General features: G+C 37.5%; 1 protein-coding gene across 5 annotated transcripts in view; it reads left to right on the plus strand.

Moving 5' to 3' along the window:
- Positions 1 to 22,367, plus strand: part of LRMP (lymphoid restricted membrane protein) — a 50,361-nt gene that overhangs the window by 5,341 nt on the left and 22,653 nt on the right. Inside the window, exons 3-11 of one of the 5 annotated variants that reach the window (XM_029204386.1) lie at positions 3,860 to 3,940; positions 4,507 to 4,603; positions 6,414 to 6,472; positions 7,141 to 7,288; positions 8,056 to 8,137; positions 18,210 to 18,256; positions 18,361 to 18,425; positions 18,582 to 18,689; positions 20,864 to 20,934. In XM_029204386.1, coding sequence (XP_029060219.1) covers positions 8,114 to 8,137; positions 18,210 to 18,256; positions 18,361 to 18,425; positions 18,582 to 18,689; positions 20,864 to 20,934 — 315 coding nt within the window. In that variant the 5' untranslated portion in view covers positions 3,860 to 3,940; positions 4,507 to 4,603; positions 6,414 to 6,472; positions 7,141 to 7,288; positions 8,056 to 8,113. Of the gene's footprint in view, positions 1 to 2,709; positions 2,772 to 3,859; positions 3,941 to 4,506; positions 4,604 to 6,413; positions 6,473 to 7,140; positions 7,289 to 8,055; positions 8,138 to 18,209; positions 18,257 to 18,360; positions 18,426 to 18,581; positions 18,690 to 20,863; positions 20,935 to 22,367 lie in introns of all 5 variants that reach the window. The other 4 variants (XM_029204384.1, XM_029204385.1, XM_029204387.1 and 1 more) reach the window with 4 other exon arrangements.

The following is a 22,367-nucleotide window of genomic DNA, read 5'->3' on the forward strand; positions in this document are numbered from 1 at the left end:
GTTTAACCTAGGAAAAATATCTAGGAGCAGAGATATTAGATCATAGTAGAGCTGTAATTCTAACTTTTTAAGAAACTGCAAGCAGTTTTCCATAGAGTTTGTAGCATTTCACACTCCTAGCAGCAATGTGTGGGAGTTTCAGGTATCCACAACCCCAGCATTTGGTGATGTCAGTCTTTTTCATTTTCTCTACACGACGGAGTATCTCACTGTGATTTTAATTTGTTGGGCTGATTAGCCATTGTATATCTTCTTTGTGAAGTATCTAAGTCTTTTGCCCTTTTTCAAATTAGGTCACTTGTCCTTTTGTTACTGAGTTGTAGGATTTCTTTTCTTTATATATTTTGGATACAAGAACTTTGACAGATATGTGTGTTGTGAATTATTTTCTTCTAGTCTATGGATTTCAATGAACTTTAATATTTGTAATGCACAATTCTATAGAACATTGAGTAACACATTATATTACAGTGTTATGAAGTCCATAATCCATAAACGTCAACGCTTATTGATACCTAACATTACAGCTCAATATCATGGTTTTGATTTTCAGCAGCCAATTAATCGCAGGGCCTTTGCCTGAAAGCTTTAGTGCATAGTCATTTAGAAAGTTGTTTTATCTCAGCTTCCTTCAAAGAAAATGTATCCAAGACAACTGGTCTCATCTTACGTCACAGATGGCAACAGCAGGGGAAACAGTGGCCATTGTTTTAGTTGCTTCCATGTGAAACCTAAATGCCCTAGAGACGCGGCAGGTCCAACTCCAAACACATAAAGAAGAATGCAAAGGTACATGCAAATTAACGTCATAAGCCAGCTTGTTTCGCCTTATGAAACATATGAAAATAGTTGCTACCCATTGCACAAAACATCTGTTGAAATGAGGTTTACAACTTGGAACTTGTTTTGAGATGGACTATTTCTAAAAATCAAGATTGCCTGGTGGGAAAGCAGATGGGCAATTTAGACAGTCTTATACTAACTCATTATTTCTTCTGAACACAAGCTTAATTTGGAAATTCAAAGACAGTGTTTTGAGATACACAACTTCAGAAGCATAATGTTGGCCACTTCTGAAAACTTTGATTGCTGTTGCTCAGATATAGGTCAGGAGGAGGACAGAGCCTTACTTCTTAATACAGCTAACACAGAGAGTTTTTAAAAACTGAATCTTTACTGGAGTTCTAAGTATTAAGAGTTTAATTTTTCTTAACTTACTTACGTATGTTGGAAATAGTTTAAAAATATATTTTCCTCCTTGTGGGCCTCATAAACACTGTCAAGCTTAATTGGGAAATGTTATCTTTACAAAAAAATATTCTTACAAAATAAATTGTACATGGGTAATTTTCCACATAATTGAAGCTTTTCAAGCTCTTTATCCCTGAAAAATATTTATAATTAGATTCTGTAATTTCCACATGTATTAGCGTTATTTTCATGGCGCAGAATTTCTTCAGGCTACTGAGATATAAAACCGTTGGTCTTGAAAATAAGAAGCACCAGATTTCTGTGTGTTTTGGGCACCAGAGTATCTGCTGTTAGTGGGTTTTTTTTTTTAAGTGACACCTATTAATACACCTCCATCTAACAGAGCTTCGTGCCCTCATTTAATTTTTGTTTTTAATCATCTGTGGGCTGAGAAGACAGTCAAGCTTGTGAGAATTATGTATAAATTCAGAGCCCACCGTCTGAGTGAACTGTGAGGATCTGCCACATGAATAAAGGGCATGGATATCAACATCTATTTTGGTTGTTCCAAAGATTTCAGCCTATTTTCTGGTTCTTGGCTATCTCTCAAAGGGTACAGATTGTCAAATAAGTAATATGTTGCTATTTAACTTAAGAAGTTAAATGGGTATTTTTATCACTTTCATTATTCCAGAGAGGACAATTTGGAAGTTACTGGGAAGCAGATTTCAGTTAAGCAGAGAGACAAATATTTTTAATTTCACAAAAGAGTATAGTGAATGGAGCGTTGTCCTATGAGTCTGATCTCAGCTCCACGAATAACCATTTATCCACTTAAATCTTCTGGACATCAGTGTCTTCATGATCCCAGACCTACTTGTAGGAATCTGGGATTCTATGGCTCCATTTCCAGGGCTTCCATTGCTTGTAGCTCAAGCAGAGGCTTATTGAAGAGACGATTTCCCCATGGGTAGGAGGTTGGACTGAGTGACCTCTGAGGTGTATTCCCTTTTTAGCATGAATAATTCTGTGACTCACTTCTAGAAGATAATTCACTTGCATCTATCAAGGTTAATTTTAAATACTCAAGGGCAATAATGGTTTAGTTGCTCCTACCTGTTTTGTTTCTGCTTTCCCAGTTTCACGAGTTACGAGTTGAGAACGTCATTCTCAGAAGCTGTTGTTTTCTCTTTCCTTTCCTCAGGCCTCAAATTGAAAGCTGTTAAAAGTTTATGAAATGGGACTTCCCTGGCGGTCCAGTGGTTAAGACTTCATCTTCCAGTGCAGGGGGTTCGGGTTCGATCCCTGGTCGGGGAGCTAAGATCCCACGTGTCTCGGGGCCAAAAAACCAAAACAGAAGCAATATTGTAACAAATTCAATAAAGACTTTAAAAATGGTCCACATGAAAAAATCTTTCCACATCAAAAAATCTTTAGGAAAAAAAGTTTACAAAATGAACTAAGGGAAAAGGGGGTTACGAATTGTCATATTAAGCTGGTTATAAATTCTCTTTATAGCAACAATTGAGTCACTAAGAAAGAAGTTAATTAAAGGACAACTCCATGGCTTGCTGTTTCAGGTAAAAAGCAAACAAAAAGACCCAAACCTCTGTGATATGTGTTTACTGTGGGGAAGTTGTCCAGTTGGTGTTAAGATTTTGAAGCTAAGTTATAATATATAATAATTTTAGCCATAAAATTAAATAATCAAGTTAGAAAAGATGCTCTGGTAGACTTTGTTTTCTTAGGCACTGAAAGCATTTAGCAAAACAGGAGGGGAGAATGCACATGAGTGCGTGGCTCCTAATAACATCTTTCAGAGAGGAAGCATTTCAGACCTGTATCTGTTAGCAAAGGGCCAGTTTGCTAGTCTTAGGCACCTCCTTTCTGAGACTCTTGAGTGGGCTTTGATGGTTGCTGTCTCTTTTCTCTCCTATTTGAATTAAACTTTCAACTCCTCTCTGTCTGGATATCTCAAGATATCCATGGTACAGTTAAATGTATTTCTTTCCCTTTTGACACTTGGTGAATTTCTCCTTTCTGTTCATAAATAAAGAACATAAGGAACAGCAAGGTTGGCACTGGAGGGAAGGGGCTGGAGGAGGAAAGAGAGAAGGGTGATATTTGCATGTATCTGTTTCTAGGGCATAATGCAGGCACATCTGTTTAAGGAGAAAAAAAAAATTCATGTAGGAGATTAAGCTAGGCAGAGTGCCTAAAAATCCCCTTCAATAAGTTGAACTGGAAAAATCTCCATAATCATCTCAAGAACACCAATTTTCTATTATAATGTAACTGATAGACATGTATCTACCTCTTGGACAAAAGTCGCAATTTTATTGCTGTAGAAATTTCACAGACAGCATTTTCACTCTCTGAGTTATGTCTCCAACAAGCTTCTTTGGTCTCTGCTTGAAGATTTCAGTGACAAAGCCATTCAGTTTCCTGTTCCTGATCTTTGGATTTCATTCCTAGAACAAGTAATGGGGAAAATGCAGTGAGAGGTTTACCATTACAAACTTGTTCCCTTAATGAAAAATACAAGATAAAGAACTAGTCCATTTTCTCCTTCTCAGGTAGCATCACATCTTAAATCTAATGTATTTTGTATCTGTCACTCTCCCATCATTCTGTCTTTGAATGCACTCCACCATTTTTCTCATGACAGAGCTGTTTAGATGAGGAATTTCCTCACTACGATCCCTTGTCCTGCACAGATAGAATTCATCAACCTCTCCAGGAACAGTTGGTGAGTTTAAGCTTTTTGAAACTATTTAAGTGCCAATTGTGAATCTACTACTATGCCAAAATAGAAAGTTAAGTCCAATGTGTATTAGAAAGTTAGAATTCTAAGCTATACTGATTTTCTTGAGAGGGTATCAGACAAAGCAAAATACCTATTTTTTTCTTTATCATGTGCACACACACAATTTTGATAGGCCCTAGGAAATGGTACTATTTAAAACTTTTTGATTGCGGTATCATGAAGAAGAATTATTTAACTAAACTTGCCCCTCACTCATATTTCTTTCCTCAAAGCCTTTGTTTATATGAAAGTGTTGATTATTGGGAATTGATGTTATCTTTCTGTTAAATTATTGAAGAGTGATTTTTAATAAGAATTACATTTTTACTTATAAGGTGTGTACCTTTTGATCCAAAGCATGAAAACTTTGTTACTTGATGTCATTTATTTTCTTCTCAAACTCTCTTGCGGGAGAACAGTGATATTCTTTCTAATTTTGGAGATGAAGAGAGATTATGAAATATATTACAGCCCTTTGGAAAGCTAATAGTACTTGATTTTCTGTTCAGAAGCAGTGTTGCCATAAACGATATAGTGGTCAAGAAGCAAGAATACATCAGCTACCCCTGACCTTCAAACATACATGCTGGTACACACCTCTGCTGGGTAAGCATGGATAGACCCTTTCCTATACCCTGTCAGACACAGCTGGGGGTGGGGTTCTTCTTGAGAGGGAAAATAATTAATCACAATTATATAGCAAATGTTGAAAACTTAGATGTTTATCCCTGAATTCAGTCAGTCAACTTATATTTGACCACCTACTCTGTGCAAGGCACTATTTTATGTATACTAGAGGGTGAGTCCTAAAGTAGCTCACAGATTATTAAGGAAGTAAGACCTGGGTTCAGAGAAGGCTCTGTAGAAGAAATGAGTGTTGAACCAGGCATGGAAAGACAGGCTGCATTTGGAAAAGCAAAAAGCATGGAAAAAGTATTCCAGCTGGGGAGAATGACATGAGGGGGGAAAAAATGCAAAAGTTTTAAGTGTTTGGAGAAGAGTCCATGCTGGATAAGTCACTGTGGAGATAAGAGGGCTTGGGTCAGGATGGAGTAGAATTTAAGTTTGGAGCATGCTGTAGGTCACCTCATGGACTATTACTTAGTGCCAGTCTAAGAAGAATGAACTTTATCTTAGGAAATGCTGAAAGTGGTGGCATCTCTCATCACAACCTGGATGTGCTTGAAAGCAAAAGTTAATGGTTGGTTCTGAAATGACAAAAGAAATGGGATGATTATCAAAATAAATTTAAGAAGGAATAAGAAGCAAGTAGAGTGACTTGTGGATCATTTCAACTAGAAGAGAGAAAACTGCTACCAGTACTAACAAGTGGCCGGTTTGTGTCAGACAGTAGATAAGTGCTTTATAGAGACGATTTTACCCACACTAACTCAGTGATGGTAACAATACTATGGCAGCACTGAAAGAGTGCCCGCTATGTGCCAGGAACAGTTCTCTGCTCTCAGAACTGTATGTTCACGTACCTGTTAATTCATTTAACCCTCACCATATCCCTGTGAGGTAGATGCTAATGTAATTCACATTTTAAAGATAAGAAAGCAGGAACACTGAGTAATTTGCAGAACTGTGTGTTCATGTACCTGTTAATTCATTTAATCCTCACCATATCCCTGTGAGGTAGATGCTAATGTAATTCACATTTTAAAGATAAGTTAGCAGGAACACTGAATAATTTGCCTAAGGTCATGTGGCACTTAAAAAATTTTATTTATTTATTTTTGGCTGCATTGGGTCTTAGTTGTGGCAAGCAGGATCTTTCGTTGCAGCGCGCGGACACTTCATTTTGGCACGTGGGCTTCCCTTTAGTTGTGGCGCGTGGGCTCAGTAGTTGCAGCGCACGGGCTTAGTTGCCCCGAGGCATGTGGGATCTTTGTTCCCCAAGTAGGGATCAAACCCGAGTCCCCTGCATTGGAAGGTGGATTCTTAACCACTGGACCACCAGGGAAGTCCCCATGTGGCACTTTATATGTAAGTAAACTGAGGCTGAGTTGGTTTAGTTATTTATCCGAGATCACACACCTGGCTTATGTGTCAGGGTCAGGATTTGAACTAAAAATTGTGATTAATTTCAAAGCCTATGTTTTTTCTATTAAATTCTGCTGCTTCCTATACTCAGAAAAACGTGACAAGACAGTTTCCTCAAAAAAAAAAAAATTGTCACCCTATTTCCTGCACTCTTCAGTGGTTTACAATTACAATGTCAAACTGTTTTTCTCTTTAGGAGTTGATAAACTGTTTCTGTAAAGGGCCGGATAGTAAATATTTGAGGTTTTGCAGGCTGTACAGTTTCTGCAGCAACTACTCAGCTTTGCTGTTGTAGCCCACAAGCAACCTTGGATGATACTGAATGAATGGGTGTGTCTGTGTTCCAATAAAACTTTATTTACAAAAACAGGAGGCTGGCTGGATTTTGCCCCCTGGCAGCAGATTATTGACCCCTCTAGTGCTTACTAGGTAAGGGTTTCTGTTTCTCCTCCTTCACCCCTACCACCTGCTTAAAAAAATAACTGACATTTCTACCCCTCATAACTGGGCATCAAAATTTAGGGGGTGGGGGGTTGTAATGTTAAAATGTTAATTGAATAGATAAAGAAGATGTGGTACATATATACAATGGAATATTACTCAGCCATAAAAAGGAACAAAATTGGGTCATTTGTTGAGACGTGGATGGATCTAGAGACTGTCATACAGAGTGAAGTAAGTCAGAAGGAGAAAAACAAATATCATATGTTAACGCATATATGTGGAACCTAGAAAAATGGTATAGATGAACCGGTTTGCAGGGCAGAAATTGAGACACAGATGTAGAGAACAAACGTATTGACAGCAAGGGGGAAAAGCGGCCGGGGGGGGTGGTGGCGTGATGAATTGGGCGATTGGGATTGACATGTGTACACTGATGTGTATAAAATGGATGACTAATAAGAACCTGCTGTATAAAAAAATAAATAAAATAAAATCCAAAAATTAAAAAAAAAATGTTAATTGAATTGAACTGACTTTTGTTTTTTCAGAAATGGTCTAATCTCCCAAGAGGAAAAGAAATAGTATATATATATATATATATATATAATTTGAACCATTAATTTCTATATTTATTCTTCTCTGTTCTACTGCAGACGCCTTGTATCTGGATAGTCTTACAGCAATTTCAAGACTAGAATTGACACCTTTCTCATGTGTAGCCAACCGAATCCATGCTTCATGTGAAAGGCCCAAATATGGAGAAGTAGAGGATGGTGCTTTGGATGTGACTGGAAGGCACAAGTAAGTTAAAAGGGCAAAATACACTTGGCCTACTTTTCGTGGGTGGCCTATTCCTATTGCCTAAACTTTTAATCAGTAAAAGTTTCATATCTTGACATCATGACATCTTTACTGTGGAATTTTTATTATGTGACTTCTCTAACTTTCTGAAAATTGACAACTTTAAAACAAAGATACCTTTATAGTTTTCTCTATAGCTCTTTTGAATTTCATGATATCCATTCTAAAGTGTAAAAGACAAATTAGGCTACTTAAAATGTTTCCCAGTTTTTAGGAGTATACTATGTACTGCTAGGTTAACTCATTCAGCTAGGTTTTGATCATCTTTCTATTCCTTCACACTCCAGGTGAACAAGTCTTTGGGACTCTATCCCTGTGCTTGCACATACCCTCTCCCAAAGCTCATCTGAGCTCACTCACCTTTCTAAGTACACAGACATTTCTTCCTTAGGAAAAGTTCAGAAATGTCAGTGGAGTTTGTGAGCACTGTTCACCCCAATGAAATTTCCTTTCTGTATTGAGGGTCAGGAAGCAAGACTCTGAATTGCAAATACTTCATTTTCATTTGGGACTAGATCCTCTATGGTTATAACCTCTCTCTCTGATGGAGCTTAGAGCTCTCTTTCATCATGTCTCAGTTAAGACATGAACTTAATTAGAAATTCGGTAAAATTGGGGCAGGGAAGGGGAACTATGTGATAGATTGGTATCTGCTGAAATTTGCAGTTTTTCCACCTGTATTAAGGAACTTTACTGTCTATTATTAGGTGTCCAGACCCTACAGGTGGTCCCCACCCAGGAACAGATCTTTCAGGTTGCATCAGGATGAATAATGACCTAAGTATGGAAGTGAGTATTGGACTATATTTCAACTTCATTTTTAGCTCTACCATATCCTGACCCTCTTCTGTGGTGTTGTTTTGTTTTGTTTAAGTATTATAGAGACTCTTATGGCAAGTACAAATCTTATACCACAGAATTCAGATGCATGAGAAATGTCAACATTTGACGGCGTCTGGGGGGATTTCTACCCCTTCTATAGTATAAACTCAAGGATATGTAACCAAATGGAGATTTTGATGAAGTGTGCTGAACTTTTTGTTTGAAAGGCAGGCTGGTTTGGGACTTAAATTCACTATTGGCTATCAGGAGTCTCAGGTCTCATTGACTGTCTAAGAATCGAGGTCAAGGCTAGATAATCTTTGAGGTGCTGGTACTTTGCTGTACAGAGTAGGGCAATGCCCAAGGAGTACCCATTGCTGCAGTTAGGTGCTAAGAGTACTTCTCTACCCAAGAAGAGAATACTGAGTAGCTGAGGGCACTTAGGCAAACACCCCAGGTCGTGGAGATGTGCCTGGAGCACTTTCCTTGGTCAGCAGCCTGAGCCTGAGGGAACGTGATCTTCTCAGTCAAATGGAGCAGACCATTCTGTTCCAGAATCTGGAAATCCATCACTCTTCCTTTTTTGAAAAAAGGTTTATTGGGCTTCCCTGGTGGCGCAGTGGTTGAGAGTCCGCCTAGGGGACACGGGTTCGTGCCCCGGTCCGGGAAGATCCCACATGCCGCGGAGCGGCTGGGCCCGTGAGCCATGGCCGCTGAGCCTGCGCGTCCGGAGCCTGTGCTCCGCAATGGGAGAGGCCACAACAGTGAGAGGCCCGCGTACCGCAAAAATAAAATAAAATAAAATAAAAATAAAAAAGGTTTATTGTGATATAATTCTCCTACCAAACAATTCATCAATTTAAATTGTTCAATTAAATGTTTTTAAAAATATTCAGAGTTGTGCAGCCATCACCACAATCAACTTTAGGACATTTTGATCCCCTTAGAAAGAAACCTCACACCTATTAGCAGTCTACCCCTATCCGCCACCCCACTCCACCCTGGGCAGCCACTAATCTGCCTTCTGCCTCTATAGTCTGGCCTATTCTGGATATCTCATATAAATGGAATAATACAATACGGACCTCTTGTGACTGGCTTCTTTTCTTAATATGTTTTCAAGGTTCATCCGTGTTGTAGCATGTTATCAGTGCTTCATTCCTCTTTATGACTGGATAATACTCCAGTGTATGAATATACCACCTTTTGTTTATCCATTCACCACCGATAAGCACTTGGGTTGTTTCTACTTTTTGGCTACCATGAATAATGCCACTAAGAACATTAGTGTAAAACATTTTGTGTAAACATATGTTTTCAGTTCTTTGGGGTATATATTTAGGAGTAGAATTATTGCATCGTATGGTCACTCTATGTTTAACACTTTGAGGAACTGCAAAACAGATTTTCAAAGCAGCTACACCATTTTACATTCCCACCAGTAATGTATGAGGATTTCATTTTCTCTACATCCTTGTCAACACTTGTCTGTCTTTTTCTTAATTAAATTAAATTTGATTTTTTAATTTCTATTTTATATTGGAGCATAGTTGATTAACAATGTTGTGTTAGTTTCAGGTGTACAGCAAAGTGATTCAGTTATATATATACATGTATCTATTATTTGTTGTCTATCTTTTTGGTTATAGGCATCTTAGTGGATGTAAATTGGTATCTTGTGGTTTTGATATGCATTTCCTTAATGACAAATGATGTTTAGCATTTTTCATGCACTCATTGGCCATATGTATATCTTCTTTAGAGATATGTCTACCCAGATCTTTTGTCCATTTTAAAAAATGAGTTAAAAAAATTGATTTATATGAGTTGTTCTTATTCTTTTAAGTGTATGTATCTCACATTTTTCCATTCCTTAGTACCCCATCCTATTGAATAGCTGAGAAAAGGAAAGAAAAAGGAAATGAATCTATTTTGCTATTCCTTAGCAGTTCTTGTAAAGTTTTAATAAAGGAAGTTGAACTTGGAAGCTTACAGGATGTTTGGTTGTTAGTAATTTCCCTTTTATCTGGTACTGATTTCACCAAGAAAGGGGAAGGAACCAAAATCAGTTGTGTACCAGGTACTTTGTAGGAAAACATTTCCACGTGCCATGTTATTAATTCTCTCTACAACTTTGAATGGTAAGTATTCTCTGCTTCTACAGATGAGGCAACTGAAGTTCAGAGAGGTTAAATAACTCAACCAGGATCACTCAACTAGTAAGTAGCAAACCTGGGATTCAAATTCAAGTTTGTATAGCTTCAAAGATGAATCCCTTCTTACAACTCCTCTGAGAACACTGAATTTAGACGTTTCAATCATAATAACTACTCCTAGTTACCTTGAAAGTAGTTTTTTGGCTACAAAATAAATTTGCTCCCTTTTGTATCTAAAAGGAGCTCCTAATCCACTCTCATTAGGATATGTGACCGAATTATTTTGTCTCGACACCCATGAAGTAGGAGCGAACAGAGATCACAAGACAAACTCCTGTTAAATGCTCCTGCAGAAATGTATAGATTCCCTGAAGGTTTTCCTGCTGCCTCCGTGCCATTTCTTCCATAGGCCCCAGGAACTAATCTGTCAGCTGCACTCTATGGCTCTTCCCACCAATGTCCACCGTTTCGCTTTTCCTCTGCTTCACTGAGGAATCCGGGCAGCCTGTTGACTCCCTCATGCCTGTCCCTTGAGTAAATCCCCACCTTCTACCCCTTCATGCCCCCCACCCATCTCTTAAACAAATAGAACTCTCTCCTTAGATAATGTTTATCTATGCATTCTCATTCATAAGAATTAGGATGAAACATGAAATTAAAATGACAAAGCATATAATCCGTGTTCGTCCCAGTGACCCATAAATCGTTGTGTTTTCCTAACTCTTTGGCTTCAAACTCTTGGAATTTCATCACTCTTGAGGGCCTTCAAAACAAACAACTTGCCCTGGTATTCAAGCTCTTCTCTAATCTGGTTGCAACCTACCTTTCCATCCTTTCCCCATCCATGCCTTATAATTGTCCCTAAATGTCAGCCAAACCAGGTGGTCTGTATCGTTGGAATATGTGACACAAAGCTGTTTATGCTGTTTTCTCTGCCCAGAACACTTCCACTTCTCCACTTGTCAAATTCTATTTGACTATCAAGGCCCATTCCAAAAACCAAGTGTTCCATAAAACCTTTTGTGGTAGCGAGAAATGTTTACCGTCAAGCATCTCTAGTCCTTCTTGAGATGGAAATCGTAATGGATTAGAAAGTCGAGAGGTGAGGGTTTTCCCTGGTTCGACCTCTCTGCTACTATGGAAAAGTCTTGTCATTCAGGCCTCATTTTCCTCATTTCTCAACCGTAGCACTCAGGAAAAGAATAAGTTCACTCTTTTCTTTTAGACCCCAGTAACTCTGTGCTCCTCCCGTCTATAGTTTGGTTACATTGTAGTTCTTTGTTTTCTTAACATGTTCCTGTATCAGATTATAAACTTGGTGTAGAGTGCCTTTGGCCATTAACCAATGTGCATCTAGCAACCTGAATAGATTTGGTATGCAGTAGCTGCTCTATTAATATTTGTTGAATGCCTATTTACTTATTTATTTTTGTACTCCCTACAGGGTCTATTTAAAACATTGAGTGAGCACCCAGTGGACTTGTTGAATTGACAGTCTCACCCTATTGCTTTCTGACTGGTGTTCCTGAGAACCTTAGATTTATTTTTTTTATTCCTCTCGCATTTTCATAGAGGAAGCTATATTCTAACATCTTTTTCAGAAAGCACAATAGGAGATAAGAGTGAACATCAGTATTCATAAGGGGATCTTTGGGTGACCAAAGGACTCTAGCAAGACTAATACCTCAAAAAGAACGTGTCTGGGCTTCCCTGGTGGCGCAGTGGTTGAGAGTCTGCCTGCCGATGCAGGGGACAGGGGTTCGTGCCCCGGTCCGGGAAGATCCCACATGCCACGGAGCAGCTGGGCCCGTGAGCCATGGCCGCTGAGCCTGCGCGTCCGGAGCCTGTGCTCCGCAACGGGAGAGGCCACAACAGTGAGAGGCCCGTGTACCGCAAAAAAAAAAAAAAAAAAAAAAGAACGTGTCTTAGTAAAATAATTTGGGGTCCAGTTTGGGACATTCCTGGGGAGAACAGAGCTACTTTACTGACCCAGTGAAATCTATTTATTTGGGATATTTTAACGTAAAGAGGAAAAAAGGAAATAAATTATTTCAAGTCCTCGTCTTTTGGAGACTCAGACTAAAATATTTATGAAAGAAATGTCTATGGTATCTGGGATATGCTTCAAAACAATGCTAAGGTAGGTTTAGTGGGTGACGGTATAGATGAAAGGAGATGGGCCATAGGTTGATAATTGTTGAATCTGCAGAATGGGTACACAAAGGGTAATTATTCTATCCTGTCTACTTTTGTATTTATTTGAAATATTTCCCAGTCATGACCTAGAATTTTTAGCCACATAGCATAGGCTTTGGAATTAAGCAGTTGTGGGTTTAAGCTGACTCTGTTACTTATTAGCTGTGTGAACTCGGACAAGTGGCCTAACCTCTTTCAGTTTGTGTGTGTTCCCTTGTGAAACAGAGATATTACTTTGCAGAGTTCTTTTCAGGATTCAAATACACACATACACATATACATATATTATGCATATACATATGCCTATATATCTCTGCAACAGCTAAATAATGGCCTAACCAGTCCAGGGAAACAAACCAAGTAGGTCATATTTAGAGGAGAGACAAATCTCAGTGCTCCGTCTCCCCACTTGCTGATAAATAGGAAGGCCTTTTTGATTCATGGGGTCCCTTCTCAGCATTTCCAAGAACCTCTGTAGTGGTGCCTACCAGTATATCCCAATGTCCTTCTGATCTCACCAACTTATGGGTCCCAGGGAAGGACACTTCACCTCCTGAGAGATCGCTGGAGAAGGTAGTTGGTTTCACCACTCACATCTCTGCAGTCCTTTCTGTTTGTTGTCCACACTGTCCACAGTCCCTGCCTGCTCCATGGTCGACCTCCTTGGAACGCTGTGTCTGGACCTTTGGTGATCTCCTCTTCCTGGTCGGTAGGGAGATGACTCTCACTTCTTGTTTCAGCACCTTCAGAGCTGGGTACTACTGTGGTGTTGGGTGGACTCCTTGTGATGCAGTTAAAATTATCCTCTACTTTTCAAGGCAAATAGATAATCCAGCAGGGCTGGCTAGTAGCACAGTCTCCCACTGAATCAGGGATTGCTGCTCCCTTCTATAGCTAGACCCAGCTGTTCATTTGGCCCAACTATCTCCGTTCTTCCTCACTCTTGGCAATTTCTCTCTGGGGCTCAGTTGTCTCTCCTTATAATCTTTCTTTCCTTATTCACTGCTCCCACCATTGAGTCTGAAGAGCAACCAAAGGATTTCTGGGACTTTGCAAAACTGGACTTGTGATTAGGTACCTGTGTTTGTCCCCAAACACTCCAAGAATTAAGAAGCTTCATGAAAATTACATGACAATGAAACTGATTCTCCCCTCTACCCACTCCAACCTCAGATTTGACCCCAACAAGACACTTTATAACATATATAAAGTACCTGGTTCATAGTAAACACTCAGAAAATAGCAACTGTAACTGTCACCCAGAATCAGGATTATCAGCAGTGTGAAGCTCAGAGGATCCAGGTCAGAGGATAGGAAGATGAATTTCTGTTTTCTCTTTGGCTGTTTAAAAAAATCACATACACTAAATATTAAGTGCTTTGCCATCCCTTTGAGGTCTCCTTCGTGTCATTACATGTTTTTGCCTAAGATATACTATCACTAGGAGAAGGTGATTTATGAGGCAAAGGACAGAATCAGTTTTAAAGTATCTCAGATCTTCTGGCCGTTGTATGTCCTGTTCTCTCAAGCTGTGCGTGGGTGCAGCCTTAATAAACTTGGAGAATAAATAACTTTGCCAGTTGCAAAACTGGGACATGTAGAAGTTGGCTTATAACTGTATTACAAATGAACCTCAAAGTGGTGGGAGTGTCCTGTGGATCTGAAGGTGTGGTGTCCTTTTAGTTAGAAATTGCAAAAAAAACAAAAAACAAAACTTGTGAAGGAATTTCGTTTTATTTAGGTTATAACAGTTGTAATCTTTTGATGTTTAATTTTACATTCTTTTTAGAATATTGAAACCAACTTCAAGTCAAGGGCATTTTTGTTTTTTTTAAGTTAGAATAAAATAAGTCTATATAGACTCCTTTTGTTCGGTTTTTCTTCTTTTCTCAGAAAATCATATTAGTTTATTTGAGCAACGTCAATTGTCTAAAATGGTTCTAAAAGTAAAAATTACATCGGTAACATGAATGTTTATTAGTGGAAATGTTTCTGATCATAAAAATCTATGGATGAAATAGCACTTCATCTAGAAGAGTAACCCTGGGAGATTATCTAGGCCTGATAATTGCCCTTACTAATACCTTAGAAGTTATTTCTTGTTGTTCTTCATATTTTCTATCTAAATATTAAAATAATACTGCTGTGTGTGTGTGTGTGTGAGAGAGAGAGAGAGAGAGAGAGAATATGTGTGTGTGCATCCTGCATTTGCTGATCTAGCCCGTGGGAGAATGTCTCGCTTTGTTCCATGAGTACCTTAACTACCCCCACCCTACGTTAGACTTTTACTCTCAAAAGCAAATGGGCTGGACCACGGATTTTCATGTAAATGTTATGCAGGTTGATATTTGAATGGCTCGAACAGGAAGAACATGCTTCCTGCTCTATGCTGTCGGCATATGTTAGACTCATTGACTTGAGCCAATCTTCTACATGTAGGTAAGTCTCTCTTCTGAAATTTCTTTTTCTTGCTTTTAGTCAGTTTCTTGATTTTCCTTGGTTTTAAAATATATCCAGTAAATTATCTTTTTTATCATCTGCCCAGATCCTACAGTTGTTGTGTGTGTTAGGTTCTCCTGTGGGTTTAAATAGGGGTGCCTTTTGAAACTGGAAGAAAAGAGCACAATTGTAGAAAGTTTTTGCTGAGTTATTTTTCACCCCCCCTTCACAGGTACAGACACCCTGAGGGGCTATATCTCCAACTTTCATTAACTATAACCCTAAATTTGGAAGAAAAAAAATCTCCTTCTTTTATCTGCTTCTTCTTGTAAGGAGGAAAAAAATGTTAGACCAAATGTATGAAAATCTAGGATTGAGATATGTTGTATATTATGTTGTTTTCTGATTAGTGAGATTTGTAAAGATTAATGAATTGGGAGTAATATCCAATAATATCCAATATCCTTGCAACAGAACAATGTAGTAATGTACAGCTACAAAATATATGCCATTTCTCGAAAATCACAGAATTGTTACTTATTTAATCAATAAATATTTTATGTTTACCAAAAGGTTTCACATATAAAAAATAGGACAAAAGAAGGGCTTTACACAGACCATATGGCAAATGAGATTTATTTCTAGTATAATGAAAGCAAACTGTATTTTTGCTATATTTATTATTTTGACTTTAAATAATAAACTTTTTTTTAAAAGACAAAGTTTACAGAAATAATGTGTTCCCTTTCCCCTGATACTGGAAATCAGTTTAATTGAATAGAAAATAACTGCATTCTCTTTCATACCTCTTAAATTCAAATACAGGTATTCATGACTCTGATTGGTATAAGAAGAAATATTTTTCTGACAAAATTAGCTTTTTAGTTAGTGCAATATAGTTATTATATATAATATATATTATTAATTATAGCACAGTAATAAGTGTTTTTTCAAGCCACACATAATAACAGATTTGTATGTTATGGAGGGTTAAATGGGCCTGATTTTTTTATTATTAAGGAATCAATCCTTGTTGACTTTTATGGAGGACACTTAATGAGACTGAAGAATGTTTAATATTTTCATATTTTTATAGCTTCATTTCTTACATATATATTGGCAGGTAGTTAAATAAGCATATACTAATTACTAGTACAATCTATTTAAATATCTTAAGGATAGAGCCAATATCATTTAACTACCTGTGAAGTATAAGGTATAATTTCTCTTCAAAATTTAATGCAAATATTACCCTACTCTGTTCTGTGCATGTTACTTTCCTCTGTGGAATGCTGCTTATAATTTACGAAGTATTTGTTTTACATATTTGTCTTTCTGACTGGCCTGTGAGCTCCTCTGGGACAAGGAATGTGTTTTTGGTCTCTCCAACCTTTCTGTTTTGTGCCAGAAACAGCCTTTCACTGTTTCTGGCACAAAATGGGCCTTTGATGAAAGTTGTTGACTTAAATTAAACTGATGTCACAAGAGGCTTCAGTTACATATAATCTGACACAAAGACATTTAAAGCAGGGACAAAAATGAAATAAAAGAGAAGATTGCCCAACATTTATATGTAGGAGGATTAGGTGTACATTCTTGCTGTGCAAGTTTGTGGAGTTTTCTAAACATTTGAGGGGAACATTTTAAAAGTTTATATTCGAATCATCTACCAGTCTAAGACAATCACTGTGAAGTCTTTGCCTCTCCAATAGCCTTAGGGTATTTCAGAGACAGTTCTGTTTACAATGAAGACAGTTCTGTTTACAATCAGACTGTATTTAGTCTGATTGTTTAGACTGTTTAGAGGCTGACACCACCATTCTGAATACTCCTGAGAAATTACTTTATTCATTGGTTTTACTTTCCTTACCTGAAATAAGTAAATCTTTTTTTTTTTTCGTAAAACCCACTACATAAGGTTGTTGGGAGAATTAAATGAGATGATACGTAAAAGGGCTTTTGTAAATTTTAATGTGCTGAACAGATGTAAGCTATTGTTTTTTGTATTGGATAACTATACATTCAGCAAACTCTTGCTAAACCTTTATCTTTCTGTGACTATAGTCAGTATTATCTTGGAGAGATTCTAAATACGGTTTATGATATACGGCATCCCTCCATTGAAACCTGTTGTTGGTTGTGCCAGTTAACAAGAAGCTGTGTGTTTGATCATGGAATATTTAAATGTCTTCAGTTTTGCATTGTCTGTGCATATTTTGGATATGTCCAAGTGATTTCAGTTTTAATTTATTAAATTTTTATTTTTTTTCCTAAATAAACCAAACGATAATGAAAATATACTTATTATTGAATAGAAAAACTTTTTTTTTTTTTTTTTTTTTTAAATTTATTTTTTTGCGGTATGCGGGCCTCTCACTGTCGTGGCCTCTCCCGCTGCGGAGCACAGGCTCCGGACGCGCAGGCTCAGCGGCCATGGCTCACGGGCCCAGCCGCTCCGCGGCATGTGGGATCTTCCCGAACCAGGGCACGAACCCGTGTCCCCTGCATCGGCAGGCGGACTCTCAACCACTGCGCCACCAGGGAAGCCCCAGAAAAACTTTTTATTAAAGAGGAACATGTGTTCCCACTGTATTTTTTGAAAGAGAATAAGTGAACCTAATCTCCTGAAGTTCCCCCCAAATTAGGAACTCTTGATAAACGTTAAGAAGCTCAAATGAGACTTTCACATGCTTGCCCTGGAAGGCTGGGACCACAGTTTTGTTAAGTTCTTTTTGAGCCCCATGTAAGAGGTGCTGACGTGGATGTAATCCCTCAGATCTTTGAGAATTGGATTAACTTTAAAATGTATTATGTGTCTAGCTAGAAAATTGAGAACCATTTTTAAATCAACAGGCCAAAAGTTTTAAGTTGAGTAATATTTCCATAAATAGAAATGTTGTTTTATGCCCACCTAGAATGTTCTGTTTAAAGAAAACTTAAGTTCATGATATAAACTCTATCTGCCCTTTAAGTTTAGAATTTGTTTTGCCCAAGAATTTAAATTTTCTTTAAATATTGGGCTCGTAAGTATACTTAAAATTGGATTTTTTTTTTGCAAGTACAGCTTTGAGGAAGTATGTATATCAGTCTGCGCTGTACCATCCCATTCCCATATCCTCTGCAGAAGAGCAAAGCAAATATGGGTTCATTTAAAACTGTATGAAAATGTTTGCTTAACACAACTTCTCTGGAATGGAAAATGTCAAATTGTTAAACTTGTTTCTCCCTCTCTTTTTTTTTATCTTAAGGAGAATGGTGTTGAACGCTTATATTCTGAGAGCCTGCCACAGTCCAGGTTTGCTTGTTTGTTTCTGTGTATGACTTTTGATGCATATTCAGTTAATTTCTAAGAGAATTCTTTGGACCAGACACTCTAAAATACTTCTACTTTTTTGACAGGGAATATTCCACCCTACCATCTCCTGGACACACTTCATCCACAGAGAGTACTGTAACTTCAAGTGGTGAGTAGATTAGAAAAGATATAAAAATAGAGTGTTAGTATTATAACTATAAGCTTGGATGTTCTGTGACCTGCTAAGGTGTGTGCAAATGAAAAGGCCACAAGCAAATAATCCTTTTGCATAGTATTCATGCTGTTAGTTTCCTCCTGTTGATAGATTCTGGATCAGAAATTTTGCATATGGCTTCTGGTGTCATTGATTGTAAACCACTCTGTGAGAAAGAGGAGGATAAAAGATCAACTTCTGCTGTGAAGAAGATCAAAGGTAAGCTGTTGAAGGGTTCCAGACGAGTTTCCCTTTTAAAACACTACGCAAACTTGGAAGCTAGTGGAGTAACCATCCTCAGTGGCTCAGTAATACTATTTTATAAAAGAAGTTTGAAGACATAGTCTGGAGAAAAGAAGTCCAGAGGTGACCATGGCCTTCCTGTATGACAATGTCACCAACTTTTTTCCAATTCTGTATTTAAAATAAAAATTACAGTATATTTTAATGGGATTTAAATATTTCCTTATGGCCAAAATTGATTGGACACACCTGAGTCTCAACTGTGATGCAGATGTGGAATCACCTCCTTAGGAAATTCTCAGAATCCTAGTTAGAATCTACTGGGTTAAAAGGATGGACCGATTAGTGATGGTCCACTCAGGAGGCAGATATTAACTAGATAACATGTTAGATCCTTTTCTGCCATTTGAGTCTGAAAATAAAGTGCTTATTCTGAACCGTTCCCAGTGAGACATCACTACAGTTGACACTCATGGGATACATAGGCTCTCATTCCAACCAAAAACACCGATCAAGGAAAACTCATCTAATGTTTAAATTGGGACAATTAAATTTGAGATACAGGTGCTAAGTTAAAGGAGCTGTAAAATTGTAGAAATGTAATCCATTCCTTCAGTTGACTGAAGAATATCTTTATATTCTACCTCACACCAAATAAGAAAAATTTTAATTAAAACTGCACCAGGATGCTATTTTTTACCTGTCATGTAGACAAAGATAAAAAATTTGATTGCACACTGTTGGTAAGGTTGTTGGGGGGAAAAGAATTCTCATACACTGCTGCAGGGAATGTAAATTATTGTAATTAGTATGGAGAGGAATTTGACAATATCTACCCAAAATTTAAATGTACATATTCCATGATAAAACAATTTGGTTTCTGGGACTTTATCCTGTAGATCTAAGTACATACATACTATATGATGTATATGGAAGTTTATTTACTGCAACATTGTTTGTAACAACAAAATATTGGAAACAAGTTAACGATCAGTAGAAGACTAATTAACATATTTTGGCATATCCATGTAATGGAATACTAGTATACATCTGTAAAACATATATAAGGAAACCTTTTTCTTGGAAGGATATCAAAGAACTATTTTTTGTGTGGAAAAACGCCAAAGTACAAAACATTATGTACGGCATGTAAAAATTTGTGGAAAAAAAATAGAAAAAAGTTTTTGTGTATATATAAAATATCTGCAAGGCTAGACAAAAATTTGTAACATTGTCTATGAGGAGGTAAAGTAGGTTTCTGGCAGGCGTGATGGGAGGGAAAATTTTCACTGGAAAACAATTTTACGCTTTTTCATTTATGGGCCATATGAATCTACTACCTGTTTTAATTTTTTTTTTAAGAACTAAAATAAAATTTCCATAGGGAAAAAATTTTATATCCCTGAAGAAAGGGGTTACCATTTTGCTCTTATTTCCATGTAAATTAAAAATATCTAATACATCCTTTAACTATTCTGTTTTCTTAAAAAGAAAGAAACGAAATCTGACTATAGCCGCTGACCTTTGTGCCTGCACTGAACTAAAGTCAGGACAATGGATCATGTGAAGAGGAAAATCATCATCAAGTACATTACAATACAAATAAACAAAGGGAAATTACAAAAAGGAATGGCATAAATTAAAAGTGCATCTTTTCTTCTTAGTTTGATTACATTTTATTTAGAAAGATACTGTGTTTTGGAAGGATATACTTTGTTACCAGCCTTGCATATATAATTGTTAAAAACCTGTTTGTCAATCTATAAAAAAAAAAAGCTACTAAGTTACTAATTGTTCATTCTTCTTTCCTTCAGTTTCTGTAATTATACTAGTAACGTGTTTGATTTAAAAAAGCAGCAGTAGCTGCTTTCTATTTTAAAAACCCTCTGTTTGAAAGCCATTTATACAGGTATTCATTTCTGTTAAAACATCTTATATGGTTAGCTTCCTTGGGAACTTTAGCTGACCTAGTCCTGAATCTGAATGAATGGACACATTGAAAGTTTTTTAGTACAAAATTTGTCTCACGTGTTAAGCACTTTGCCACTTACTAGTCCGCCCGCATTGCCACCCTCACTATTCCTTCCTCTTTTACTTGTTACTGCTCCCCCTCCCCCCAACACTGTTGATGTGTTTCCTCCTTCTTATAGGTGGAAGTCCAGCTCCTGAAAATATTGCACTCCAAGGCTCTGTGAATGAAGAAAAAATCATGTCAAATCAGGTAAGGAGGGGCTTCCCTGGTGGCGCAGTGGTTGGGAGTCCGCCTGCCGATGCAGGGGACACGGGTTCGTGCCCCGGTCCGGGAAGATCCCACGTGCCGCGGAGCGGCTGGGCCCTTGAGCCATGGCCGCTGAGCCTGCGCGTCTGGAGCCTGTGCTCCGTGGTGGGAGAGGCCACAACAGTGAGAGGCCCGCGTACCGCAAAAAAAAAAAAAAATCAGGTAAGGAAATATATGCATGTTAACAGTAAAAGTAATGGTATGTTGCAATGATATTTAGAACTGTCCCTTTAAGTTTGCAAAATACTCTTAAAAGCACGATTGCATTTTATCCTTTCAAAATATTATGAGGTTAATAGAATTTAGTTATACTAATATTGTATAGATGAAGAAGTTGAGTCCAAACCATCCAGAGTCACTCAGTAGACTCAGGTAGGACCTCCTGACTCCACACTGATTTTTCTTTCATTCATTCATGCATTCATTCACTCATTTATTCATCAAAGATCTGCTGGAAACAAGCTAAATATCTATCTGTAGAGTACTCTTAAATAAATGAAGGCATTAATAAATAAGGCTAAACAAAACAGTGATATCTATCTTAAAGATGTGTTATAATTAATGGAAGAAACATACAATTACTCAGTAATTAGACTGGTCAGCGATATGAAAGAGAAACGGTTGGTGTGAGAGGACAGAAGAGGTGTCATGGAGGAGGTTCCTAGTGAGTGGTATCGAATGTTATACAGGTACATGGCAAACTGCTATAAAACATTATAAGGATGAATATTTAAATGTTTATAGAAAAAGAATTAAACTCCTTAAAGGGAAGGCATATCGCCACTGGTATGAATTTATAATTATTTGAAGGATAACTTACAGACTATGGGCAATTCTACGTTCCTTTAAGGGTCTTATTTATACATCAGTCCCTCTCTGTATTCTATGTGCGGAGGTGTGTGTCTGTGTGTCTGTGTGTGTGTATTATTATTGTTTTCCCCTCAGTGTATAAACATTCTATTAGTTAGGCCTATTTGATTACAAGAAACAGAGACTCATGCAACTAACTCAGGTTAAGAGAAGGTTGTGGCATGTATACATTGAAGGTAATAAGGTAGATAAAAATTTTGTACTGTTCTTATCTGAAGGGAGTGGAGTAATTGGATATGTGATTTGGGATAATTCTTTGTAGTGTAAAGTATATATAAAGTGTAGTGTTGGCTAGCCCACATGCTGAAAGTGGTTGCCCCTTATAAAAAATGGACAGAGGAAAATTCAAGTCCTCTAGTCTTTCCTAGCTCATCTCAAAAAAAAAAACAAAGAAAACTTAAAAAAATAATGGATTAGGAAATGTAGTAATGGAGGTGGAAAATTGGTTAGAATGCTATAGTAGTAATTCAGGCAAGAAATGAAGATAGTATGAATTTAGTGATGAT

This window comes from Monodon monoceros, unplaced genomic scaffold (assembly GCF_005190385.1).
Source record: "Monodon monoceros isolate NGI ecotype Baffin Bay Population unplaced genomic scaffold, NGI_Narwhal_1 Super_Scaffold_6, whole genome shotgun sequence".
NCBI lineage: Eukaryota > Metazoa > Chordata > Mammalia > Artiodactyla > Monodontidae > Monodon > Monodon monoceros.